General features: G+C 52.0%; 1 protein-coding gene and 1 long non-coding RNA gene across 14 annotated transcripts in view; one reads left to right on the top strand and one right to left on the bottom strand.

Moving 5' to 3' along the window:
* The window catches only part of LOC108581764, a 28,889-nt gene extending 10,112 nt beyond the window's left edge, over positions 1 to 18,777 (bottom strand). For 7 of the 13 annotated variants that reach the window (XR_004176458.1, XR_004176460.1, XR_004176461.1 and 4 more), the window contains exons 1-3: positions 12,839 to 13,539; positions 11,053 to 11,160; positions 26 to 4,014 (exon numbers count right to left, since the gene is read on the bottom strand). Coding sequence is in view for 2 of the 13 variants with exons in the window: in XM_031651172.1 (XP_031507032.1) it covers positions 545 to 634 (90 nt within the window). In the remaining 11 variants the exon portion in view is untranslated. Of the gene's footprint in view, positions 1 to 25; positions 4,015 to 11,052; positions 11,161 to 12,838; positions 13,540 to 18,103 lie in introns of those variants that run through there. The other 6 variants (XR_004176462.1, XR_004176465.1, XR_004176467.1 and 3 more) reach the window with 6 other exon arrangements.
* Positions 17,870 to 24,606, top strand: LOC110740841. Its single transcript, XR_002516023.2, has 2 exons — positions 17,870 to 18,134; positions 24,351 to 24,606. It is a non-coding gene; the product is annotated as an uncharacterized LOC110740841 (long non-coding RNA).
* Positions 24,607 to 27,984: the final 3,378 nt, after the last annotated feature.

Below are 27,984 nucleotides of genomic sequence, written 5' to 3'. Positions count from 1 at the left end.
GAGAAACCTGGGAAGCTCTGAGCACCTGCAGACTTCCAGCTCATATCCCTTCCATCGTGCCTCAGTTCTCCCAGCTCCCTGTGCAGACTTAAGTCAGACCTAGCAGAAGTATCTGATTGGCGGCTGGCCAGCCAAAGGGTGGCACCCTCCAACTCCACTCTTAGTCCAGTGGGCTCCAGACTCAGCTTGCTGGGGCAGGTCACATTTGAAGAGGAAACGGGATTCAGCAGGCCAATGAGCTAATATCTGGGTTGTCCTGGATGATTGGTGGTTGACTCCAGAGGCTGCGTGATAGAGCAAAGAAGGCCTGAAACAGGCTCAGCCCACCTGGGCTCCATCTCCTCCCTCTAGAGCTACAGAATGCAGCTCATTCTCCCTCCCAGCCTCGGTTTCTGATATTGCAAAATGGAAATAATAATGTGTTTGTCACAGGTTGTTGTGAGAAGAAAATAAGATAATAAAGAGGATAGTGCTCTGCAAGCCGTAGAGCTAGAGATGAGTTGTTTTATTTCACACCCAAGGGAGTGAATGTCTTGAGTTTTACCTTCCATGAACTCTTGGTCCGGCTCCCAGCCGATGCTGGGCACGGGTCAGATCTTACTCCTTCATCCACAGCTTGTGAGGGAAAATGCATGTAAGTCTTTCTGCAGACGGCACCAGGCTGGACCAGCTCAGCTTCAGTTGTAGTGCTGTTTCCAGAGGAAGGTGGGTTAGCCCTCTGGGTCTCACTTTCTCCATCTGCAAAAGGGGCTTGCAGAGGACTGCCTGGCCCAGCTCACACGCTGCTGGAGGATTACATAATCGCCTTCTCCCTGCTTGCCTTCTTTGCTCCATATTCGCTTTCTTCCCCTGCTCTCTGGAGTTTCTGTGGATGGTGGCAGCTGACAAGGAAGGAGCCCTTTGGAGCATTTCTATACCCTCAGCAAACTCTCCCTCCTGCCAACTCCTCTGAAACCCAGGTCACCTGCTTGCACAGCCCAACGCCAGATGAGAGTGCACTTTGCGTTCCTCTTTAATTGTTCCAAGTATGTCAGTAACTTTTCACAGCTGGATTCTAAACCTCAGAAGTTGTTGATGATCTCTTTTGGGAAGATCACAGATGCCCTCCATGCAGGAGCAGAGCAGGCACACAGCAGCAAGTTTGTTGAGGGAAAAAGGAACAGAGCAGCTCTCAGCACAGTGCTCTTGCTGACTTGACAGGCCCTTCCTTCCAGTTCTCAGCACCTTGACCTCTGCATGTTCCTCACTGTCCCCGCAGTCTCAGTTTCCCACACTTTGCATGCCTGGGACAAAGTACTTCTCTCTAGTGGGCCCACCAAACTCCTTCCCCCTGGACCCCTTCCCACTGGTCCCTGGGATCCTGGGACACCAGCGAGGAGGGGCTGTCGCTCCTGAGCTCGCACCCAACTCTGCAGGCCCGGGTGTCATCTCTTGCAGCAGCTGACAGTGGCGCCGGCACCACTTTGGTGTCACTTTTAACACTGTGCGTTAACACCACCGGCTGACTGCACAAGGAGGCCCCGGCAGAGCCGCGTGCAGCCACACCCCACATGTGGAGTTGTTAATCCGGCAGTTGTTCAGCAGGTTCTCTGGGCCTCACCTCCAAACGTGTTACTTCTGGAGGGAAAGACGCCCACAGAACTGTACAAGCTCTCCAGGAAGGAATGGCAGAACCGGCCTGTCCTGCGTCGGCCAGGAAGAGAAGAGGAGGCATTTCTGAGCAAGGACATGCAAAGTTCTGGGGCCTGGATCTCTGCCACCTACATACAGTTTCCTAAATTAGAAGAATAAGAGGAAGGAGAGAACGAGGAAGAGGGAAATAGTGTCACCATACAACTTAAAATCTTTCCTTAAATCTGCAGTTTTATCCATGCCACATGTTTTCAAAGAATATTTTGTGACATAATGAGAAGAGACAAAAGCAGTGAAAAAGCAAAATCACACATGTGATGTGTTTTCGATTCTGGGAATGTGTGGGGTGGATGTAGTTACAGTGTCCCAGGTCCAACTGCCCATTGCATCCAGGCACCCTGGAAGATTTCCCTTCCTCGCCCCTTGATATCAGGATGGTTGTGTGACTTCCTTTGGCCGGTGAAATGCGAGAGAAGTAACCTGTGTCACTTCCGGGTGATGGTGATCAATTGCTGGTGCAACCCTTCCCAGCCCACTGTCCCCTGGCCTAAGCGGTCATAGAAATGCGTATTGATTTTGAAGGCCTAGAAGCTCAAGGAGGCTCTATCACTGAACCGCAGTATGGGAAAGAGCACCTGAGAGTCATCTGGACGCCTGTGATCTGGGTATGAGCAGAAATGAACCTCTGTGCCTTGAAACCACTGAGATTTTGGTACGGTTTTTCCTGGCACATGATCTACATCGACTGATATAATAAGTATACAAAATAGATGGAAAAATATTATCGAGAAGCATTGCAGTGACTGGTAATTTTTGTTTTTACACTTTTCTAGATTTCTCCCATTTTTTACAGTCAGCATGTATTACTTTTACAATATTTAAAAGCTCCCAGTCTTACGCATAGCTAGCTTTTTTGAGTAAATAAATGTGTCCTTGGTACTGGGCTGTGTCTTTCACTATGTCATCTCACTTAATGCTCTGAAAACCCTAAAAGGATTTTCCCATTTTGCAAATGAGATATTTGAGTTTTAGAAAGATTAGGTGCCAGGTATTCTACACTCATTATTTCATTTATCTCTTCAGAGGCTCAGAATATTTTCTACCAATTTTAAAATTGGGGAGGCTTGGGGAAATTGCCCACAGTTAGTCACTTACCAACTGAACAAAGTGAAATTAAAACAACCACCACGATGTAGGTGCTAATATTATCCTTACTTTCTACGTTAAAAAATGGAGGCTCAAAGAGATTGAGCAACTGGCCTAAGGCCATGCAGCTAGCAATCTGTAGAGCTGGGACTGGCACCTTGGTCTGTCTAAATTTTGGTCAGCTCATTTTGCTAAGAATGAGGCTGGTACAAAAGGTGACTTTTAGGTAATACATGCAGGAAAATTTTTAAATTAAATTTCTAATTTTTTAAAAAATTGTATGTCCAAAATTTTAAAAGCCGAATGGTGCCGCGAGGCTGATAATGAAAAGCAGCAGTCCTGCCTCGCCTCAGAGGAAGCTACTTTAAGTCTTTTAGCTGTTCCTTCTGACATTTCCTTTCATATTTCTAAATATCATTCTCTAGATGTATTTTTTTTTTGAATATTATGTATTGGCTTCCTCCTGTGGAAAATTGCTGGTTCTCCACCAGCCACCATCCACAAACACACACTTTTCCTTCCAAGATAGTCCTATCACAGTTGCTAAATCAACACTCAGTTTTTACCGTATCATATCTACATATAGATTATTCACAGCTAAACAAGGGACTATATTATGGTTACAGTTGCAGTCTTGTACAGCTTTTTGTTTTCCCTGGAGTTAGTAATTACCTCAGTTTTTTAATTTAATTAGTTTTTGATGTAAGATTACTAATTCTTCCCACAAACCATGACAGTAAAACTCTAAAATTTCTCGTAATATAGTCAAACACATCTGGCAACCTATCAGTTCAGTTTTTTTTCTTGGAACCCTCCTGCTTCTACCTGGATCAGTTGCTCTCCTGGCCATTGTAGTAGAAGTTGTGAAATTTCTCTTCAACGTTACCCTGGGAATTCCCTTTCCCTCTGTCCTGTGTTGGTGCCTTGTTTTTTAGATCCTAAGTCATCTTCTTTCTTGCTTTACTCCCTTCATTTTGTTGTAATATACACGCCAATAGCTTCCTTGGAGGCTGCATATGGGAGTTCAGTTTTTGGATAATTGATTGACAGTTTGGCTGGAGGTATAAATCTCAGTTGGAAATCATCTCCCCTCAGAATTCTGAAGGCAGTTCTCTATTGGCATGTGGTGTTCTGGGTTGATGTTAAGCAGTCCGATGCCATTCTGATTCTCGATCCTCATGGTGTGACTTTTTCAGTCTCCAAAAGCTTCTAGAATTGTCTGCTTATCTTTTGTTTCTAAAAAAAATTTTCATAACATTTAATACTTATTCTGAAAAAAATGCTTTTAATAAGTTAGACAAAATGGATAATTCCATAAATTAGCATTTATCTATTTTAACCCAGCCATCTATTTTATATTTAGAATAAGCCAGGGGCCAGATACTTTCCAGACTGTCATCACTATCACCACTACTCTGGAGGATTAGCCAATGCTCCAGGAAAGAGGTACCCGATTGGAGAGGAGGAGGTAACTTATCCCTGTTTGAAGAGTATTTGACCATTTACATGGAAAACCCACAAGAATAAACTGAAAGAAAAAGTTCTTGAAAATGACAAAATAATTGTGTAAGGTAACTGGATTCAAAATTAGTGTTCTATTATCAATGGCCTTCAAATACACAGGCAACAGCCAGAACTAAAATATAACGGAATAAGACCCCATTTGCAAAAGCAACCTAGAAATAAACTTTTTAAAATATGTGCAAAACCATTTAAATGCTGCCAAAGGATACAAATGTGAACTTACACCACATTCTTGGGTTAAAAAATCTCAACATTATAAGGATGCCAATTCTCCTAAATTAAGCTACACATCAACACAATCGCAGTGAAAATACTAACAGAATTTCTTGTGGAACTATACCAGCTGATTTTAAAGTTGATATGGAAAAATATACATGCATCCAGGAAAAGTTTGAAAACAGAAATGTAAAAAGCAGAGATAACCCCATCCATTATTTACTTGTATTTTAAATCTATTATAAAGCAAAAACAATTAAAACTATGGCACAAGTACATGAATAACCATATAATTCAGAAATTACTAGAAGTCTCCCAATATATATAGGAAGTTACCATATGATCAAGTTGGCACTTAAAACAGGATTTATCCATATTTGGTATTGGAACAATTGGCTACCCATCTGTAAAAGAAATTAATTTAGATCCTCACTTCACATGTTATACCAAAATAAATTCTACATGAATCAAAGGTTTAAATGAAACCCTTAAAGAACCAGAAGAAAGCAGGGGATATGGGAATGATCATCTATTGAGCCTTTACTTCAGCTCAGGGCCTGGTGATGGTAAGCAGGCCCAGCTCATGGACTGCTGGCTGAATAATGGACTGATTGACTATCAGGTCCTGTCCCATACAAGATGCTGTAGCAGCGGCTGCCAATTGCAGGCACTGGTCTAGATTTGCTACATGTCTTAGTCCATTTGTACTGCTATAAAATAATACCAGAGGCCGAGCGCAGTGGCTCATGCCTGTAATCCCAGCACTTTGGGAGGCCGAGGCGAGCAGATCATGAGGTCAGGAGATCGAGACTAGCCTGGCTAACCTGGTGAGACCCCGTCTCTACTAAAAATACAAAAAATTAGCCTTGCGTGGTGGTGCACGCCTGTGGTCCCAGCTACTAGGTAGGTTGAGGCAGGAGAATTGCTTGAAGCCCCTGGGAGGCGGAGGTTGCAGTGAGCCAAGATTGTGCCACTGCATTCCAATCTGGGCGATAGAGTGAAACTTTGTTTCAAAAAAAAAATTAGCTGGGCGTGGTGGCACGCGCCTGTAGTCCCAGCTACTTGGGAGGCTGAGGCAGAAGAATCTCTTCAACCCGGGAGGTGGAGGTTGCAGTGAGCTGAGATCGTGCCACTGCACTCCAGCCTGGTGACAGTGCAATACTCCATCTCAAAAAAAAAAAAAAAAAAAAAAAAAAGAATACCAGAGGCTGGGTAATTTACAAGAAAAAAGGGTTTCTTTGGCTCGCAATTCTGCTGGCTGGAAGATTGGGCATCTGCATCTAGGGAAGGCCTCAGGCTGCTTCCACTCGTGGCAGAAGGTGAAGGGGAGCCATGTGTGCAGATATCACATGGGGAGAGAGGAGGCTAGAGAGATGGGGGAGGGAGGTGCTGGTCTCTTTTGAACAACCAGCTCTCACAGAAGCTAATAGAATGAGAACTCACACCGCCCGCCTGTCTGCCATCCCCCAATCTCCTGAGAGGGAGGGCATTAATCTATTCATAAGAGATCTGCCCCCCATGACCCAAATACCTTTCACTGGGGATCAATTTTCAACATGAGATTTGCACGGTGGGGCGGCAGGGGAGAGGCAAACATCCGAACTCTCACTACATGTCATTTGTCTGGTTCTACCAGTGTTAAAATAGTTTTCATTTTGGTCTGATATTTTACAAGGGATATTTCACATCAAAATCTGGATTTCGGGCTTCCCCTGAAAATGTATACTAATCTGGCAGCACTAGACCCTCATTCCTTCATGGACCAAGCAGCTGAGCCACTGCCCTTTAAAGGCCTGAGGATGGGGCATATGGTCTTGGAGTCCTGAGGAGCCAACAGGACCCAGTGAACAGGCAGGTAATGGGGAGCAGTGGCTGGTGGGCCCAGAGCCCTGGGGTAGGGGGTGAGGGGATGAGGCTGCAGCTGTGGCAGGGAGGGGCAGTTCCTGCGCTGTTGTGGTCACCCAGGTGAGAAGTTGTGGCAGAGGGAACGGGAGGGAGAGGCCTGGCTGGAGGGAATTTGGGACTTGAATCCACAGCTTGAGGACAGATGATGGGGGTGTGTGTGTGTGTGTGTGTGTGTGTGTGTGTGTGTGTGTGTGTTGGGGTGGGCAGGGGAGCTTAGCTGTTGGAGGAGGACGTAAGGAAGCACCCCAAGAGGCTCACACAGACAGGTAAATGCTCATGAACATGTAGACCAGATCCACTCACCCTCCTGCTTAAAACCCAAGCACCCTACCCAAGAGGCCCGGCCCCTGCCCACCCCATACCCGAGAGGCCCAGCCCCTGCCCACCCCTTACCCCAGAGGCTGGGCCCCTGCCCACCTGATCCTTTGCTCTCACTCTGTGTTCCCTTGTACTCCAAGCCATGCAGGCCTTGGGACATCCTAGAACCAGTCAAGGACTTTTTTTGACCTCAGGGCCCTTGCACTCACTGCTCCCTCTGCCTGAGATACTGTTCCCCTGACTCCTTAGCTGGCCAGTTCCCGCCTCATCTTTCAGGTTTCCTCTTAAATATGCTCTCCTAAAGGAAGTCTGGGATACACTCCTAGAGGCCAAGGGACAGCAGGAATGCTGACTGCCAAGGGGTCCTCGGGCCCGTGGAAAGAGGAGTAGATTTCTGAGTGCAAAGGGAAACCTTTGAAGGGCTGGGATGGGGGTGGGGCGATGAAGCAGCTGGATCTGATTTACCCCCTGAAAGGCTGCCAGTAGCACCCCATGGGAAACCACAGGGCTGGAGTAGCCACCGGGGAGAGTTGGAGCGCTTGTGCTGGTGACAGGCGCAGAGGTAGTGCAACTGGAGAGAGGACATGGGGCATTCTAGAACCCACAGGACTTACGGAAATGAGGGAAGGAGTAGGGTGAGAGCCATACGCAACAGGGAAAAGAGTCGAGCGGGGTGGCGCGGTTTCCAGCCCCAGCAGGGGGTGGGAGGTGGTGCCAGTTTCCTGAGGTGGAAATCCAGGGAAGGCACGAAGCAGGTGTGCTTTGGAAGAACAGCTCTGGCGCAGCGCCTCTTCCTGTCGGCCCCCTTCTACAGTGCGCCTAGACACAATGTGACAGCGCAGGGCTGCGCGGGCATCCCCAGCTCCGTGGTTCTGGCTCAGGTCGGCGGGGAAGCCTGGATCAAGGCACGGTGTCCCCGCGCCGCCCGCTGCCCTGGCTGCAGCACCGCCAAGGGCAAGGGCACGGCCATGACCGGGTAGGAGGCGGATCCCACCTGTGAGCCAGTGAGCCACTCAGCCTCCTGGGAAGAGCGAAGATGAAAGCGGAACCCCACGTCGCGGGGCTGGGGAGGGAAGGGCGTGAAGGCCTGTCCTCTGCGAGGCTTCGGGCGCCTGGAGGCAGGGTGGGAGGGCAGGGCGAGGGGGCTTTGTCTGCGCGGAAACGCCCTGCCCCGCGCCCGCACAAAGGCCTCTTTGTGCCCGCGGCCGGCGGAGGTGGGGGCCGCGCGTTCCCGGAGCCCCCTGCCCCGGCCCGGCCCGCGGCCCCGAGGGGGCGCCCGCCACTTCGCCGCCGCCAGCCCGTGGCCCCGGGCGCCAAAGGGCCTCTTAATTGTTCCCAGAACGGGTGGCATTTAGGTCAATTAATATGCAAAACAGGAGTAAATCATCTCATTCGCGGGCCCCACGCGGGGCGGGGAGCCGAGGCATTTGCTAGGCAGCGAGGTCGCGGCCCCCGCCGCGTGTTTATCTGGGGGAATGGAAATCAGGCGACGCACAAAGCCGCCCCGCGGGCCGCGCCGCGCCCTCGGCCGCCCTCGGCTGGGTCGCCGGCGCCGGTCCCGACCCGCTGCCCGGGCTGGCGGATCGGCTGCAAACCTGGGGCCGCCTCTGGCCCTGTAACCCAGAGGCTGTGCACCGTCGGGCGGCGCACCGCCCCTCTCTGGGCCACCGTGCCTAGCGGGTGATAGCAGGAGTTCTGTTATTACATAAATCAGGTACTGGGAGAACAGTACGATCCCCTAAGTGCTTCGAATTGGAGCTTGCGTGCTCCTGACCCATTACTCTGCTACTGAGCCTTGACTGAAGTCCAAAGCCTACATGCATTCCTGCATTTAATCCTCAAAATCGCACTAAGAGGCAGGTGATTATTCCTGTTGTTCAGCTGAAGAAACCGAGGCAGAGAGGTGAAGACCGTCACCTGGCCCGGACCAAGCCCTTCACCATTAAGGTGTGAGCCCCAGGCCTCTGTGATTTCACTGGGCAGCTCCCTTCGCTGGGGAAAAATGGCACCTGCAGGCAGAGTTCAGTGAGCCTCGCTACTACTGCACCATCCTTACTCATTCTCCCTGAATTCCAAAAATGTAACAGGACCCACTGCGCACCTGCACTCTTCTAGACTCTTCTAGACCACAGGGAACAAAACGGGAGATTCTGGCCTTGTGGGACACCAGCGAGAGGACCACCAGGAGAAGCCAGCAGGTTGACAGGGACTGGCCCCTTGAAGGAGGTGACACCTGAGCAGAGATCTGAGGGAGGTGAGAGAGACTTCCAGGAAGAGGCAATGACCTTGAAGCTGCAGCGTAAGGAGGCCGGGGAGGCGGGTGTGTGGAGCAAAGTGGGAGGGATGGAGACAAGGCAGAGGTGACCAGGGCTGGGACTGGGGGTGCTGGCTCCAGTTCCAGCTGGACACTGGAGTCTCTGGGTTCTCTTGGTCTGGGGACAGTCTGTGCATGGGGAATTGTAAAGGTTTCTGCTTGGCTCAGCCTGGTTCAAGTGGCCCCACCCTGGGCTAATTGGCAATGGCCAGGAGCAGGTCACATACTGGACACACTCCTGTCAGCTGGACACCCACCCCGATCGATACCCACTATGCAAGTGGACCCCAAACCTGGGCGGCAGGCAAAGTCAAAAGCAGTCCAGGGAGCCAGCGTCCGAAAGCCAGAGACATTTCTGAAGGTTGTCAGTCTGTAAGGACAGACACAGAGCCTGGAACTGAAGATCTGGAGAACCCACGTGCACTGGGGCCAAGAGATAAGGGGCATCAGGTGCCCAGACGTGATGGAGGTTCGGGAGGGAGGGGAAGGCGAACAGGGAGTGCTCAGAGCTAGGTGAGATATTTTAACAAACAGGAAAAGCTGATGATGCTGGTCCCATACAGTTGCTTCTGTAGGAGTTCATGGGGGCAGGGGTTGCCAGAGGAGAGTTTGCAGATGTTTCCTGTAGGATGCCCTCTCTGTGGCGATGTACTTAGTCATCAGTCAACTACCTGGACAACCCTGGCTTTTCCCCTCTCTCCCCACCACTGCCATGCGTTCATCAAGCCTGCCCATTCTTGCTCCTTAATGCCTCTCCCCAATCCCTTCCTTTCCATTCCTGAGGTCCTGTTTCGGTGAAGATGATCAGTCATCTTTGATCATTGCAGCGGCTTCCTCCCTGATCATGCTACTCTCAATCTTGCCTTCAATTCACACTCCAAATAGGGTACCACAGGGATCTTCCAAACACATAAATCTAAGTTACCACCCTGGTTAAAACCTTCTATAATTAACAACAACAACAACAACAACAGCAACACAACCTGATTAAAAAATGGGGCAAAGGACTTAGGCATTTAATCAAAGAAGATATACAAATGGACAGCAAGCACATGAAAAGATGCCCATCACTCATCTTTAGGGAACTGCAAATCAAAACCACGACGAGATACCATTTCACACCCATTAGGATGGCTATTGCACAAATATGGTCCATTGCATAAACATATCTCTTCTCCTGTTAAATGTCTGGGCTGTTTCCAGTTTGGAGCTATTATGAATAAAGCTGCTGTGTATTGGGAGACAATTCCCCATGAGTCTCTCGCATTTCTGCACATCTTATGAGTAAGGCACTGACTGACCTATCTTTTCTTGGATGTTTGTATTGCAAAGAGTTTTGGAAGATCAAGCGTCTCCCTCTGGAGCAAAGGGCAAGCATGCTTGCTTCCCATTATAAAAGATCCGGGTTCCCTAAGCTCAGGGTTCCTCTCCTGTAATGCAATTCACTACAAGTGCAGGATCCATCTGGGCCCACTCACATTGTCCTGTGGGACTTGGGGCAAAAGGAACGGATGCAAATATGCTGATACACATGCTGCTTGCTGTGCTGTGAGGAATAACATCCTTTGTCTCTGACTCATGGTTCTGGCATCTTCTGCCAGCCTCTCAAGAGCCTAACTCATTACCTTACAAGTTGAGTAAAATTTCAGACCCTTTATAGTTCTTGACACTAAGTATTCTTGTACAAGTGTTTCTATGAACATATAGTTCCCCACTTCTTTGTCCTTCCATCCTGCTGCCTGGAGTGCAGACCTGATGGCTGGAGCTCTGGTTACCATCTTGACCCATGAGGACCAGAGACGTAGTGGATAGAAGGAGCATGGGTGTCGAAGGTTTTGCAGGTCAGAATGACCATACTGTCCCTGGAATTTTACAGGAGGGAAAATGCCTTGCTTACACCACTGTACTGTGGTGTTTTCCAACCCTATCTAAGGCAGCCCATGTCGTGGCTCATCCTGCCCTCCCTTCCTTTGTTCACTAACATGTATCATACTAACCTCAGCGAATGACTCTTCATGTTTCCAGTTCTTCTCACAGTGATTGCTTCCTGTATCCTAGGGCCTTGTACAGTGTCTGGCACAGTAGTAGGTGCTCAGGAGTAGGAGCTGATGAGGTGAACAAATACATAAAAGAAACATGCAGGTTGGCAGAGATGATGGGAAGCGGCGTTCTCACTTAGAGGAACAGGTAGAGCATTAGGTTGTCAGAGAGGGAGCCAGAGCTATCATCCTGTGCTGTGTGACACCACCACAGCTCTTTCCTCTCTGGGCTCAGTTCTCTGGCTCTGCAATGTGGGCTTTGGCTAGGATGATGAATGCCCACGGTCCCCACTGATTCTCAAGCCCTGTGCAAACTCCGAAATTTGAGTACTGCTTTCGTGGCAATGCCTCCCTGCTTCTCTCTCCTGTAACTTATGTTTGACCAATGGCATCACTCGATGGCTGAGAAAGGTCCTACCCCTTGCTGGGCCCAGGACTGCTCTGCAACCCAAGCCTGGGGAGACATGGGTGCCTGGGCAGCTTAGCAGCTGGGGAGACTGACAGCTTTAGTGAGCCCAGCGGGTGGCATCAAGTTTCTGGGTGCCTGGTCACCATGTTAATCTGCTCTTGGTACCACTAATACCAATTTGTGAGCAGACAGCCAGGATCAGACAGGCCAGCTGTCAAGCAACTGTGGACAGCTCAGTGTGTGGTTTGATTTTATGGCTTAGGGCTGGAATTACAAATTAATTAGCAAATTTAAGTTTCCGGAGATGCTTCAGATAGGTAGCTCCCAGGGACCAGGTGACAGTACTTTGACCCAGTGACCCCAGCCCAGGTCCTGCCACCCACCACTACCACCACCGAGGGACTCAGAAAGAGTCGTCTTGTTTCCAGCACCACCAGCACCCTGCTGGGGGACCCAGGTGGGCCCCTCTCCCTCTCTAGGCCCAGCCTCTTCGTCTGTACACAAGGAGCAGGGCCGGATGCTCTGTCTCCTCCACGCCAGCATTCTGGGATTGTAATTAGGCACAAGATGTCTAGTGTGTGGTGGAGCCAGCAAAGCTCTCTGTCCATGCTTCTGCCTCCAGTGCAGGTGGGAGCACTTCCCCTGCTTTACCCCTGTAACCTTTACTGAGCTCCAGGGATCCCTGTTTCCAGAGAAGACAGGCAATAGAGTGGAGTGATCTAAAATTACACATGCAGCTGTGTCGCCCCTCCAGCCAATCCCCACCCTCCAACAGGGAGGTTTCCCAGTGTCCTGATGGTGGGGTGGGGTCTCCAGATGCCCCACTGGGCTACAGGCCCTGCCTGTCCTGGTGCTGCCTTTCATCCCCTCTCGTTGCCCATGAACCCCGGCCACACCAGCTCCTCCCTAATCTTCCTAAGGGCTAGCCGCCTTCCTGCCTGCCACAGGATCCCAGCATATGCTGTTCCCTCCGCCTCCCCAGCATCCACCCCTTCCTCCAGCCTGTCGTCCTGCAGGCTAATGCCCCCTCCTTGGAGAAGCCTGACCTCACACCCTGTTCACTGCTCTCTGAGTGCCCTGCACCTTCCCCGGCACCCCTCATCACAGAGGGAAGCACTCACTCTTGGGGTCACTTGTTATTTCATACTGCCCCATCCCCCCATCAGGACTGTGAGATCCATGGCACAGGAGCACATCTGTTTTATTCACCAGTTTTTTCAGAGCCTACTAGTGGTCTCCCAACATTGATTCTCTCCTTCTCTCTCCCAGTAAGAGATCTCTTGATTTTTAGCTTGGCCTATGTTCACCCAAAATAAAGACCACAGTTCCCAGTACCTTTGCAGCAGGTTGTGACCACGTGATCAAGTTCCAGCCAATGGAGTCCAAATGAGCAGGCTGTGCACGGCACCTGGCTGTGCCTTTCCTCTTTCGCATCCTCCTGCTGATGCAGGAGCTTGAGCAGTGTAGGTGTGAGGTGTGAGGATCGTACGAACAGGAGCTCACTCCAGAAATGCAGAGCAACAGGTAGAGGGGCCTGAGCAATGCAGCAGCTGTGGCTTTGACAAACAAGGAGTCAGCCTCTGTCTTGTTAGAGCCACTGTCATTCTAGCCCAGGTCATATAACTGCACCCTAAACCTAATTTGTATACCCCTACATCTGGTAGGCACCTGGTAAACATTTGCTGACTAAATGAGGAATTGAATGAATGAACGAGCAAAGTATTGGAAAACCAGAACTAATGATCCTAAGCTTCAAGCACATTTTGGATTCCAAGAGCTTTTATGGGCTGACCTGGGACCTAATAAACATTATTTGCTTGAAACATGGCCCAAGTCCTCCACAGATGGGCTTATGTGTCCACAGACAGTGGCGGGCTTCATTGGCCCAGAGATGGGGCCTGTTGATCTTCGTCTTCCTGACACAGCCATAAGGTTCAAGGAGGCTCTTCCTGTGGCTAGCTGGCCCCCACCAAGTAGAGGGTGTCTCTTTTTTTTCTTCTTCTTCTTCTTCTTCTTTTTTTTTTTTTTTTTTTTTGAGATGGAGTCTTGCTCTGTCGTCCAGGCTGGAGTGCAGTGGCCCAATCTTAGCTCACTACAACCTCTGCCTCCCAGGTTCAAACGATTCTCCTGCTTCAGCCTCCTGAGTAGCTGGAATTACAGGCACATGCCACCACGCCTGGCTAATTTTTTGTATTTGTAGTAGAGACAGGGTTTCACCGTGTTAGCCAAGCTGGTCTCGATCTCCCGACCTCGTGATCCACCCACCTTGGCCTCCCAAAGTGCTGGAATTACAGGCGTGAACCACCGTGCCTGGCCAAGGGTGTCTCTTTACCAGGGCTCCACCAAGCAGAAGCCCTACTAATGATGGCAAGTGCGTGCCAAGACCCTAAGAGTGAAAGCAAGACCAGATTTCATCCCAAGTTCTTTTTAGAAAGGTAGAAGTATTTTTTTTTTAATGGATGCAAAAGCTTTGAAAACTGGTGATATATGAAGACGGTTAAATAATAAATGTTTTGACAAGGGGGTCTGTCAGGACAGGCACCGCAAAAACTTGAAAATGTAGGTAGAACTTGAAAATGTCCCAGAATCTGTAGTTGCCAATGCCTGAGATTTCTTCCTTTGGGTAAAGTAACCACAGAGTTTTTGAAATGCAGATAACCCTTGACAGGGCGTCCTGTAAGCCATTCTCAGTGATCTGTGGCTCTGTGTGTGAGCATGCGTTTATGGGATCCTTGCAATGAATTCAGAGCAGGTTTGAATGGAGGCGGGTGGGGAGAGAGGAGAAGGGGGCTAGGCGAGGAGATTAGGGAGACCAGGCTGCTGTCCACCTACCTCGAAGGTGCCGCTTCCTAAATGTTGGCAGGAGAATGGGGCATTGATACGTACTTTACAAGAAAGAAAGGCACACGGCAGAGGTCACCCGGTCACTGCCGTCCCCAGCTGGAAGGGTTACCTGAGGCCATGGAGGCCAGCTCCCTGCCTCAAGGCACAGATCTACCCAAGCCACATTGGACAGATGTGCAACAGTGTACATTTAGGCTGCGAGTGTTATTAATTACCCGCAGAAGCCATGAGCTCAGGGAGATTCCCTTGGCTTAGGTCTTCCACATCCTGCCAGAAATGCAATGCAGGTGGGTTGGGCTGCGGAAACTGGATGGACTAAAGTTCAGGCTTAGCAAGAAGATATATTGGTAGGTGATTATGTGCTTTGTGAAAGCTTTGCTGTACAAAAGGGAACCACCCCCCTACCCCAACCGCCACCCTTGGATTCCACCCACCCACGTGCCCTGCCGGGAAGATGTGGCCCCATCTGCTGTTGTGGAATTGTGTTGGAAACCTTTGGGGATAAAGGGGAAAGAGCAACTAGCTTGGCCATCCATGACCTGGAGCTGGTCCCCACCCGTACCTTGCTTTTGGGTGACTTTAGGCAAATCACTGCCCTGCTCTGAGCCCCACTCTCCAACACCTCTAAGGCTCAGCACCGTCTCTTGGGGTGCTTACAAGCTGTGTGTCCTTGTGCAAGTGACTCAACCTTTCTGAACCACAGCCTTTTCAGCCATAGAAAGAGGAAAGTCATGACACCTACCTCAGAGGCGTCTTGTGAGAATTAATTCAGATACCAATGACAGGCGCCCAGAATGAAGAGGCTGGCCTATTCAATGCAGTGAAGAGGCCCAGCCTGTTACAAACCTGGGCTCCAGACTCCAGCCCAGCACTGCCTTCTGAATCACATCGGTTAGTCCCTGGGTGGGTCTCTGTTGCAGAGGGTGGAGGGGCAGCCCAGGGACTCAATGCAACAAAACTTACTGAGCCTTCAGTCAATATTTGAAAAATCAGGAGACCTGTCTCTCTCTCTCTCACTCTTACACATACGCACACACTCTCTCACACATGCACACATAACACACACACACACACCCTGCATTTCTGCCTTCTCTAGAAAAAATCAGAAGACCTGGCCACCCTCGGTGCCAATTCCTGCCAGATGTCAAGCAGCTGTTGCTGAATAGCAGCTGCTCCCTTTGGACTGGAGCAGGAATGTGTCATTCCTCCACAGTCCCGCCCCTCCGGAAGGCCTCTCACCTGGGCCCCGCCCTGCTCCTCTGGGCCTCTGTCACCGATTACTCTCCTGTCTGTTCTGTGTCTGTGGGGCTCATGTCTCTTGCACCTTCGCCCTGCACCCTGACTCCCAGAGCCAGCCCGGTGCTGAGCCCAGCATTGGGTGCAGTGGATGCTTGTTGGCTGCGGTCCTTTGTTCTTTGCTGTGCAGGGCCCTGCATGCCCACCCTACGGGGCTGGCCGGGTCTCACAACCAAGTAGGTGCTCATGGTGGAATGAACCCTTGAGCTCAATGCAACTGGACAGATGCTCATTTCAAGAAGATCAGAACTCGATTTCTGTGCTCCCTGGGGGTGCGGGGCAGCAAACAGAACCTGACCTGGCTGGGGAGCAGGGTGGCGGCTGACCCAGGAATGCATAGCCATGTGCTGGAGGCTGGAGCCCCTGTCTTGTTCTCCTCACAGCCATGGTGTTTGGTGGAGGCCCTAGGCTCCCCTTCTTTGTTCTGTGAAGAGCAGAGGCCACAGAGAGCTCCTGTCCCTGTCTGTGAGGCCAGTAGGACTAGTGTTCCCTGTTTAAGGGAAAGGTCTGCAGATAGGCCCCCATCCATGAGTCATACAGGTCAACTCTCCATCCCACCGATGAGTGCACACCGAGCCTCAGCCATCCCGAGCCCTGCCCTCTGTGCTGCAGGGATGCCCAGAAACCATTCCTGCCTTTAGTCATGGCTGGGATTAGAGTAAAACATGAAGCTGAGGAGTGAGGCCACAGCAGGGGGCTGGGAACCCTTGGGAACAAGTTCTGTGGACACCCCATGGAAAGAGAGGGCTGAGGACTGTAGGGAGGGAGGCAGTCAGGGAGGGCTTCCTGGAAGAGGTAGGGAAGGGACTACAACTCTAGAAGGAATGAGCTGTCTGTGAGTACACTTTGACTGTTAGCATCTCTCCCCTTCCTTAGAGCCCAAGTCCTGAAGATGTCCCCTCAAGCACATATGAGCAGGTAGTTTAGATTTCAGTCTATGCAAAAAAGCAGCTGCAGGAGCCATTCTCCATGGAACAGCATCTCTGGTCACCTGTCAGCAGCTCAGAGGCCCAGCCACAGTCCTGACTGTCCCCTGTGCCTGGCCTCCACTGCCTGTCTCCGGCCCTTGCCCTCCCCATTCCCTGGCCCTCCACATGGTCCACCCTCTGCCCTTCCAGGTCAGTGTGGCCCTCCGTCGTTCCTGCTGCTCCCCGCCCACTGCTCACTGCCAGCTCTCAGCGAGTCTCTCTGCCCTCTGGATCCTTCTCTGTGTGTTTTGCTGCCCAAAGCCCCAAGAGACAGCATCTGCTTGGCTGGACAGACACTGGGCACTGTGCCACACTCCAGCCAGGCTACTGACAGCTACCCTGGGCCAATCTCCGAGGCTGGCCTCCCCAGCTGTGGCCAGAGCAGCGGGGTTGCATGGAGGTGCTGGCCCTCCACAGGTCAGCAGCGTGGCAGAGTCCTTGGCTGTGTGTGGGGAGCAGTCTAAGAACCCACACATCCAGTATCAGTCCAGCAATTCCCAGCCCTTGGGGCACCCTCAGGCAGTGCCACAGCCAGGCGCGAAGAACAGAGGCTGACCAGAGCTGAGAGACGCCGTCGCCGACGCTGCTTCCAGTATGCCTTGCACCAGGGTCCCCCCGTGGGACCCAGGTGGCAGCTTTGCTGTTCTCGACAAATGCAAACCCCATCCTGTGACACCAGCCAAGGAAGCAGGCATCGCCAACAGCTTGGTGCTCACCAAACCGTAAGACTTTTTGGGCAAAAGATTTTGTTCTCTCTGCCCCACCAAACACTTGTCTCCTTTGATTTTGCCATTGTTCTTTCCAGGGAAATCTAATTTTAAAACAAAAAAAAACCATGTTTCCTAACCAACAGGACACGTATGTGTGCCAACAAATATTTGATCTGAAAGCAAGTCTTTGCTCAGTGTAAGCTTTGTTTTTAACGGACAGGACAAAACACCGGGGCCAGCTGTGCAGAGCATGTGTTCGGCCCCGGAGGCCCCGTGTTCCTTTCAGCTCGGAAATCTGGCTCGAGGTGTCCAGCTGGGACCCCATCGTAAGGGTCACATAGTTTCCAATCGGGAGGGTGAGGCGGGGCCCGGTGGCAGTAAGATCTTCCCTTTCAATAAAGAACCAAAATATCCCAGTCTGCAACATTATGAACCCCGGATGTGTCTCCACACACAAAGCCGCTTGCAAAATAAAGCCACATTTGAGCCCTGGCCAGGGATGATGTTGAAAACAATGCAGCTAATAAGTCACTGGCTGCTGGATGAAATCAAACTGTTTTTGTTTTGTGGCAGTTTCTCAGCTTCTGGGGCAGCTCTTCCGCCCCAGGGGGAGAGCCTTGTGTCAGCCTCTGTCTTCCTCCGCTCCAGAGATGCTGCCGCGTCCCCACAGGCCTGGGGCTCCTAGGGCAGACCTCAGTAACCCACACATATACTCAGTCACATCTTCCACAGCATGGGCTAAATCACACCCTAGACCCAACCCCAATAAGAAGAAAAAATACCAGTTCCATCCAGTGGCAAGAAACCTCAAAGGTCAGTGGTGACTGTCGGGTGTCTGGATGTCTCTGGGATCAGTGCTGTGTTGGCAGCGGGGTTCATACCATGGAAGCACCAAGCAGGGATGTGTGGGGGCTCCCATGTTAGGGGTAAATCCGAGTGTGAAGTGAATGCCCGCCGCTCAGAGGCTGAGCCTCACACACTATGAAACCTCTCTGGGCTACAGTTTCTCTTTCGTGCCGTGGATGTGTATTTCACCACCTCATGGGGTCAGAGGTGGGGAGGAAAGGGAAGAAATCCGTGAGGCCCAGGCAGAGGCTGCAGAGAGCCCTGCCCATACACATTCTCCTGGGGCTGCCTTAGAGACACAAGCCTAGTGTTTCGCTGAGCACAGGGCCGCCTAGTCTCCCTAGTGGCTGGGTGTGGCCACGTGAGTGACCTGCTGGCTGCGAGCATAAGTGCTACATGGAGCTTCTGGAAATTTCCTTAAAGGACAGGTAGCAGGCACCTGCGCCCACTGCTTGGAATGTAGAAAGCATGGCTGGTGCCAGGGCCCATTCTGGACCACGAGGCCTGGGCTGCGTCTGGAGCAGGGTGCAGCGGGGGTCCCACTGCGTCTGTCTTGACCTGCCTCCCTCTGGACTGCTTCTCCACAAGACAGAAACTTCTTTCTCCTTTCCTAAGGGATCTCCACCCTTTCTGCTAGCCCCTGTCTCATGGGCACAGGCCTGGCATTGAGTACACGGGAATGAGCTGAATGTGTGTTCTCCAGGGATGGACGTGTCCTGCTTTTTGTCACCCTGGGGTGACTGAGTGGGGTCTCGGTGGTGTGGAGAAAGTGGTCCACTCCCCTCCGGACAGGCAGATAGGGGCTGCAGGAGGAAAGCGGGCCAGTAGGGAGTGGTGGGGACTGGAGAGCCAGGGCTCACGGCCACTGCCCAGGGCTACCAACTCTCACCCTGAGGAGAGTCAGACTGGCCTTGCCTGAGTTGCTGATATTTCAAGGGAAACTGGGAAACTCCTAGTTGTGGACAAGCTGATGGCTCATTCAGATTTGCTGGCAACACGTGGTGCAGCTGCCGTGGCAGGGGCTCCATGAAGCAGGGGCTCCATGCACTCCATATGCATGAAGCTTCCAGCCTGGTGCCACCCATTCGTGCCCTCTGTCTGTGTGTCTGGGTTAGAACACAGGCTGGCACGGGGCAGGCCACAGGCCAGCTGTTGTGTAGCCTTCTTCTTTTCTTTGTACCTCTCAGAGGGTTCAGGGGCTCTCCACCTTACCTCTGGGAGATTCCACACACCCCTGAACCCCTCAGTCCATTCACACCAATGCCCACCTTTGCCTCTCCTGCCATTTCCCCTCATGCAGAGTCACACTGGCATGACGCCTCCACCCCACTACACACTGCCAATGCACAGGCTGTTCCACCTTTCAAAATGAGGCAGGACACAGCAAACAATATGCCCTCAGTTTCTGTTCTCTCCTTCTTGCTTCACTAAATGCCCCTCTGAGTTTAAGCTGGGCACGGGACCTCCCAGCTAAAGACCACTTTCTCCAGCCTCCTTGACAGCAGGGTGTGGCCCATGGAGTAAGTCTGACTGGTCAGATGTGAACAGCAGCAACTTCTGGGCCATGTTTTCAAAAGAAAAAGGAGTGCCTTCCACTTTCCCTTCCCACTTCCTGCTGGCAGGAATGTGGGTGTGATGGCAGGAGCGGGAGCAGCCACCTTAGACTGAGTGGTGAGAGCTGATTCTTGTAATCAGCAGAGCCTGGGTCCACGGTGCCATGGAGCTGCCAGATAAGCCCATCAGGCTTCCATTCAGCCCACCGTGTGAGGGGCCAGTAGACTCTGATCTGGTTTACAAGACAGTTACTTTGTCATTTTTACAGCAAGCCTGTATTTTACGGCAATAGTGAGCTTGTGTTCTAACGGGTTCACGTGGCTTACCATTTTCATCTTACATAGAATTCATTCTTATCAGTTACCCAACTGGATCCACTTCATTCTTTCGTGCATCCATCCAGTTAGCGAGTCCTGAGCAATTTCTGTACAGATCGCTGGGGAAAACACAAAGGCAGACAACCCGCAGTTCCCACACTTGAGCAGGAGCTTAGGAGTGATGGTGAGAGGGCAAGTGCCATTAGAACCCTGTTCTGTGGCCCAAGGTGGCAGTTCTGCAAACAGGTGATGAACATCTGCTCTGTGCTTCACTTGGAGTCCCTGTGGGCTAGGTAGCCGCTGCAGACAGTGACATCACCTGACTATTCCAGGGCAGCCCCAGATGTGCAATAAGACTCCAGCCGGGCGAGTAAGCCAGTGTGCTTGTGTGCCACACGTGTGTGAGCGAGTATGCACACACATGGACGAGGGAGGGGGGAGAGAGAGTCCAGGTCTGTTTTTAGGGGCTCGTGGACAATGACTCACCTATTCATCAAGATTGTATTGCATACCTCCTGTGCATGACAGCTGACAGAGGCCAATAGGCCAAGGCCCTGCCCTGGAGACGCCCCCCATAGGCCACAGACACACCTGCAGACACTGGTGGCTCCAGTCACTCCCTGCCCTTTGTCCCTGCCCTTAGGATGGATTTACACTGAGCCATTCATGCTTTCCCCTGAATCTTGTGACCAAGAGCTAGGGTTAGGTGCTCTGCCTGAAGCCATTGCATAAAAAATTCCGACAACCAGGCCCCTCGGAAATATTCCTAACCACTCTTATCAGCCACCTGTTGGCCAGCAAGCCCAAAAATTTATATACATTGTTGGCATTCATCTTCTCAAAAACCCTAGAAGGAAGGCAGCTTATCCCCCATTTTACAGATGAGGAAACTGAGGTTTGGAGAAAAAGAAACGGAAAAGGAAAAAGCGTGGGCACTATCATGAAGCGAGACCGGCCGGGCATTGCTCGTTTCCCTGTACCCCTCCCCGGGCAGGCGGGCTGGGCTAGACCCAAAGAGCCAGGACCACGGTCAGGGTCAGAATGCAAGCTCTGCAGCGTACTGGCTGGGTGACCTTAATTGACCTTCCTGGGCCTCTGTTTCATTGTCTGTAGAATGGAGCCCAAAATACCCAACTCATAGGATCCTTGTAAGACCTAAGTGAAAACATGTAGAAAAAGGTACGTGCAGACACGAGCCTAATACCAGGGCCACTACTGACTGGTGATTATGAGGCTGAGACTCAAGGTCAGACAGGCCTGACCCTACCCCTTCCTGGCTGTCTGTGCCCTTAACCCCTATGTAAGATGGCAAGAGAGCCATGGCGCCCACCTTCTGGGGCTACGCAGGCAAAATAAGGAGGAGCAAGTGCCCAGCAGGCAGCAGCCATGGCTTCGCTTGCAGCTCTGGTGTGTGTGCCTCCTTCTCTGTACTGGAGTCCCATCCTCGGCTGTGTGAGTGGACAGGGCTGACCCGTGCTCCAGCCCCTGCTCAGCAGCCACCCAAGGAGCAGACCGTGGGGCACTGGTCTGCCTATTGTCCCCGGCTGCGTCTCCTCGGTTTCTGGCCTCTAGCAGTTGTTCCCAATTTCCTTCCAACCTTTCAAACCTCCAGCCAATCAGCCTCTGACCCCAAGGACCAAGGTCAGAGGCAGAAATAAAGACAAAACAGTGCAGCTGTCTTACATCACCACATTAGCTATTATGGACGAGGGCAGTAAAAGAAAATAAAACAAAGATGAGATACAAAGTCTGAAATAGGAACAGCAAGGAGAGTGACCGGTGGGGGTTGGCACGTTAGGGAGCCAGGCAGACCGAGGTGCTATCTGGGCGGCCTTGGGCAAGTCTCTGCCCGCCCAAGGCTCTGCCCCTCTGGGCTCAGGATGTCAGAGACCGTGATTCCTGGGTTATGCTTGCATGGGGGAGCCCAGAGCTCTGTGCTGGGCTGTTGTTCCTCTCAACACGCCCTCCCCGGTGCCTTCACCTGCTCTTGGTTCCAAGTCCCATCCAAGAGTCTGTCTCCAGCTGGGCTTCTCTCCCCCGAGGTGCAGATGTCCAAAGTCGTCCATTGGTTTGATATTTGCCCAGAGGCCTCACCCATTGCTATAGCCACGTGTCCAGGACTGAGCTGTGCACCGCTCTGGGCATGGTGGAGGCCGCCGTAAGGAGACGACCCTTGCCTCGCAGGAAGGGGAGCCTGAAATTCCCAGGGGCTGGAGGAGGCTGCACCGGAACTGCACCCCACCCAGGACTGCTGAGCTGAGAGGGTGCTGCCGCAGTGAAGGCTCTGCCACCTCACACTGCCAGGTCCCAAGCCTCTGACCGTACCGGGAGAGGGTCAGAGTGTGCCTGGTGGGGTGGGCCCTGGCTCTGCACTTTCCACCCTGCCCAAGAGACTTTGGGTTGCATCTCTCTACATAGCAGAAGAGTGGGGACATAGAAGCCTGCCTCACAGAGTTGTGGGGTGGCCTGGGAGCAGGCTGGCCCCCGTGGGGATTCTGTGGCCCGGCTCCCACCCACCATGCCTCTGCCCAGTAGCCTCCCTGCAGGATCCTGAGGGTTCAACCTGGTGCACAATCTTCAGGCCTCTCCTGCCTTGACCTGCAGCCCTCCACGCCCCAGCCACACCCTTCTTTAGTGCTGTTATTTTTTCATTATTAAAATGTTATAATAGGAATACATTTTAGTTGCTTAAATTCTGCAACAGTGAAACAATAAAGATGGAGATCACTCCTCCAGTTCCATTCCACTCCTCAGAGCTACCTACCGTTGACAGTTGTACATTTCACTCCAGAAATACCTATGACTGCACGCAGTTACATATGCAGGGATTACAGGCGTGTATACATCCGTGTGACTGCGCACGCAGGATTATAAAAATCACAAACCAGCCCGTGCTGCCCGTGCTGTCGTGCATCTTGATGTTATTTTCACTGGCTGAGTTGAGAGCATTTCTCAATGCCAGCGGGGCAGGCTTTGTGTTGGCTGCACAGTTTTCTGTTGTGCAACGTCCTCCCTGCTGACAAGCAATTAGATGGCGCCACTTCCTTCCTTTGCTCGTACAAACCCTGAGGCACTGAACATCCTAAAAGCGAAATTTCTGGGTCCCAAGGAGTGTGCATTTTTGAATATCACGAAGTGGCCCAGCTGCCTCACATCCTCCATGGGGATCACACTCTGTTTTAGGAGATCCTGGGAGCCCCACATCCTTGCCAGTGCAGCACTACTATTCCTTTCAATTTTGCCCCCAATGTATTCTTGCTGTTTTATTTTGATTTCCCAGGTGACTGAGGAGGTGAAGCGTCTCTTCAGCCATTCGCTGGCTGTGAGAATTTCTTACCCTACGAATTGCCTATTTCTTTCCTTTACTCATTTTTTTCTACTGGGTTATGTGAGTTTCTACTGACTGACTTATAGAAGCCCATTATCTGTTATGATATTAATCTGTTGTCTGTGGTACATGCTTTCAGTCTTTTCTCCCGGTCCATCAGATATCTTTTAACTTTGTTTATCATGTATTTGGCTATGCGGAAGCTTTTTATTTATTTTATTTTATTTATTTTTTTGAAACCGAGTTTCATTCTTGTTGCGCAGGCTGGAGTGCAATGGCACAATCACGGTTCACCGCAACCCCCACCTTCTGGGTTCAAGCGATTCTCCTGCTTCAGCCTCCCAAGTATCTGGGATGACAGGCGTGCACCACCACACCGGCTAATTTTGTATTTTTAGTAGAGACGGGGTTTTTCCATGTTGGTCAGGCTGGTCTTGAGCTCCCGACCTCAGGCGATCCACCCATTTCAGCCCTCCCAAAGTGCTGGGATGACAAGTATTTTATTTTTTTGAGATGGGGTCTTACTCTGTTACCTAGGCTGGAGTGCAGTGGCGCGATCTTGGCTCACTGCAGCTTCCGCCTCCTGGGCTCAGGTGATTATCCCATCTCAGCCTCCCAAGTAGCTGAGATCACAGGCACACACACCCCGCCCAGCTGGTTTTTTTTTTTGGTTTTTGGTTTTTTTTGTTTTTTTGTATTTTTGGTGGAGACAGAGTTTCGCCATATTGCCCAGGCTGGTCTCAAACTTCTGAGCTCAAGTGATCCGCCTGCCTCGGCCTCCCAAAGTGCTGGAATTATGGGCAAGAGCCACCATGCCCTGCCAGAAGCTTTTTATTTTTATGTAGTCAAATCTGTCAGGCTTTTGTTTTATAGCTTCTGGATTTCGTGTCTTGCTTAGGAAGGTCTTCCCTCCTCCAAGATCATGAAAATGTGCTCTTCTCTTTTGACATTGTGGTGTTACAGCTTTGTTTTTTCCTTTTACAGCCTTCTTCCATCTGAAATGAATTTGGCAGAATGACACTCCCTTCCTTGTGAAACCCAGTCCTGCCTTGGGATCCGCAGATGCCCCGACATGTCCTACCTTCCCCATCCCTGGGTCCCTCATTCAGTCATTCTACAAGCATGTTTTGAGCCTTTGTTAGGCACCAAACACTGGTGGTCCTGCTTCGACTAGATCATGCCCCTGTCTTGGGAAAGATGTGTTCAATGGAGGAGACCGAGAACAAACAAACAAACACACGGTGCCGTGGCTTGGATGTGTGTCCCTCCTAATCTCATGTTGAAATGTGACACCCCCCTGTTGGAAGTGGGCGTAGCGGGAGGTGTGGAGTCATGGGGGTGGGTCCCTCATGAATGGGTCAGCCCCGCCCTTTGGCTGTGAGTGGTAGTGAGATGCCAGAGCTGATTGTTTAAAAGAGTCTGAGGCCGGACACCGTGGCTCACGCCTGTAATCCCAGCACTTTGGGAGGCTGAGGCGGGTGGATCACGAGGTCAGGAGATCGAGACCATCCTGGCTAACACTGTGAAATCCTGTCTCTACTAACTATACAAGGCGTGGTGGCGGGCGCCTGTAGTCCCAGCTACTCAGGAAGTTGAGGCAGGAGAATGGCATGAACCTGGGAGGCGGAGCTTGCAGTGAGCCAAGATCACGCCACTGCACTCCAGCCTGGGTGACAGAACGAGACTCTGTCTCAAAAAAAAAAAAAAAAAGAGAGAGAGAGAGCCTGGCACTTCCCCCACTCTCTCACCATGTGACACACCTGTTCCCCCTTTGCCTTCTACCGTGAGTAAAAGCTTCCTGAAGCCTCACCAAAGCTGAGCAGATGCTGGTGTCATGCTGGTACAGCCTGCAGAGCTGTGAACCAAAGAAACCTCTTTTCTTTATAAATTACCCAGTCTCAGATATTCCTTTATGGCAGTGCACAATGGACTAACATCTGCAGTTAGCACAATTTCAGGTAGTGTGGGGAAAACACAAGAGTCTGGGGAGGGAGGGCATCACACAGGGCCATATTCACAATGATGAGGTCAGGAAAGGCCCCTCGGAGAAGACAGTCTAAGTCAGAGATGCTAACAGGGTGGGGGAGCGAGCCCCACCACTGCCAGGGCGACAGTGCTGCGGACAGAGGGACAGCAGGGCCAGGGCCTGGGAGGGGACTAAAACAGCAAGGCAGTCTGCAGCTCAAGGTGAGCAGGAGTGTGGGCCAGATCACAGACAGGCCTTGGAGGCCACAGGGGAAGGTGCCACTTTATTCTGAATCTGACTGGAAGCTTTAGATGAAGGACTTTGGTGCAGTGTGTGTGTGTGTGCACGCACACACATGCACACACACACAGCTACATCTTCCTTATCAGCCTTTTGATGTGGGTGCCCAGGGGCCACCCCTCACTCTTTCCTGTGGTCTTAACTACCCCCAATTGCAGCGGTGTAGCTGGTATAGCCAGCACAGTGCCTGGCAGGCAGTAGGCCCTCTGTGTACATTTGAGAGTGACTCAGGTGAACTCCAGTTCAAGCCCTGTCTTGGCCTCCAGTGACCCCCAACTCCTGCACCTCCAGGCACCCCATCGGAGCCTCACTCCAGCATGTCCTGAAGTGAGTTCTTTCCCTCTCCCCAGTCTTCTGCTCCTCCTCTGCAGACCCGAGGGGCCATGCCTGACTATTGCCTGCCCCTCTCCCTATCACCTGCCTGTGCGCCACTGAGGGCGTGGGTTCTACCCCTGCACAGTTGCAGAAGACAGAGGCACCCTCATGCTCCAAAGGCCATCTCTACCCTCATCCTCTAGCACCAGGTCACACCTTCCCCAGGACCCACCCACTGCAGACGTCTCTTTCCTCCCTACCACCCACCAGAACTGAGGCTGTGAGCCCTGTGTTAGAAGGAGGCCGGACTGCGTGTTTCCCTCCCAGCCTCTGGCGAAGGTCGGTCCCCCGCTACCACATGAGCCGTGCAGAGGGGTAGCAAGTACACCCCACCCACACAGCAGCAGGCTGAGCCAGAGGAGGCTGGGCGCCAGCCTGCATGGTTCCCCTTATGTGGGAGACTGTGACAGCACTTCAGCCAAATAGAGTTGTCACCAACACCTTGAGGCAGTCCGGGAGGCATGCAGAGCTGGCCCAGGGTGAAGAGCCCAGAGCCAAACCAAGAGATGGAGCGTGTGGCAGGGCTGGCCCCAGGACGGATGCCTGAGCTGATCCCTGAGAGGCAGCCAGGACACAGAGCAGGAGGATGCAGAAAAGTGCTATGCTTCCCTGTGGGAACTTCAGTGGGGGTGGGTAATGCATTAAATTCAAGCTCAGGAAGGAGGAGAAGAGGGAAGTGGGGAGATGCGCCACCAAGTGTCGGACCCAGCACAGGCAGGTTACCCAGAGCTTAGCTCACTTTTGTCCACCATCCCATCAGAGAGTTGCTATTATTCAGATTTTACAGGTGGCAAAACTGAAGCTCAGAGTGGCTCCCTGGCTTGCCTGCAATCACAGAGCTAAATGCCCATGCTGGCTTCCATCCACAGCCCTCTCTTCCGACCGTGTGGTCCACCTCATAGCGACAGCCCTGCAGACAGACAGGCAGCGGCACCAAGCCCTTCACCATGCCTGCAGCACAGCTCAGCTAGTCCTCCCCGCCACTCTGCTGTGAGGCGTCTCGCTCCACCCCTGGGCAGAGCTCAGAGGGTCAGGGAAGGTGTCCAAGTTTGCCCTGGCCTAAGATCCGGGGTCCCAGCCAGGGCCCCTGCCCTCTCCCCTGTGTCCCTTTCATTTCTTTATTGATTGTTTTCTTAAGAAGTGTCAAGCGAAGCCTCACATGCTCATCTTTAACAGTTCTCGTGGAACCCACAGCAAAGACAAACAGGTCAGCCCATTCTTGGGGAACCTGAGCCAGGGAACCTTGTGAGTAAAGGGAGCCAGGCCAGGTGCCCAAGGTCAGGGAACCCACGGGGTCTCAGGATGTCAGGGACACCGGCAAGCAAAGATAGGCTGGCAGGTGCTGAGGCATAGAGGGGGAGCAGGGGAGGTCCCAGGCCAGGTCCCCTCGGTCATGGCTCACCTGGAGGGAACAGGTGCTGCCCCAGGCCTGGGGTCTGCCATCTTTCCCCCCTCAGGAGGGAGTGAGGCGGGCAACAGGTCCTCCAGGGGCAGAGGCAGGTGGGAGAGGGAAGCAGGGTGGGTGTGGGAAGGGGCCCCGGCTCTGGATGCGAGAGATCACAACTGCAGTCCTATGTCCGGCATGTTGAATGAAGGAATGATTATACCCATGGGACACCCATCCTAAGCCATGTCAGATATGGGACAGCTTAGAGAGAAGGATGAGGTTCCCAACCCCAAGGAGCTCCCAGTGCAGGGGTCACCCCTGTTGCTGGCTCGTTCCCCATCAGAACCTCAGCCCTGACCACAGCTTTCTTCCTTGCTTCTAAGCTGCCCCCACTAGCACTCCCACCCCTGAGGAAGCTCCTGGGAGCTAGAGCCACAGAAGGCTGCCTCTGCACTCTGCCATCCCTGAGGCTTTCCTGAGACCATGAGCCCTGGTGCTCCCAGAAACCTTGCTTGTTCCCTGGTTGGCGGAGATCCTGGGTGAATCCAACCTGTGGTTGAATGGTGGGGAGACAGGCCCACTTGCTTGCT

This window comes from Papio anubis, chromosome 10, assembly GCF_008728515.1.
Source record: "Papio anubis isolate 15944 chromosome 10, Panubis1.0, whole genome shotgun sequence".
NCBI lineage: Eukaryota > Metazoa > Chordata > Mammalia > Primates > Cercopithecidae > Papio > Papio anubis.
This window is presented reverse-complemented; position numbering and strand designations above follow the sequence as displayed.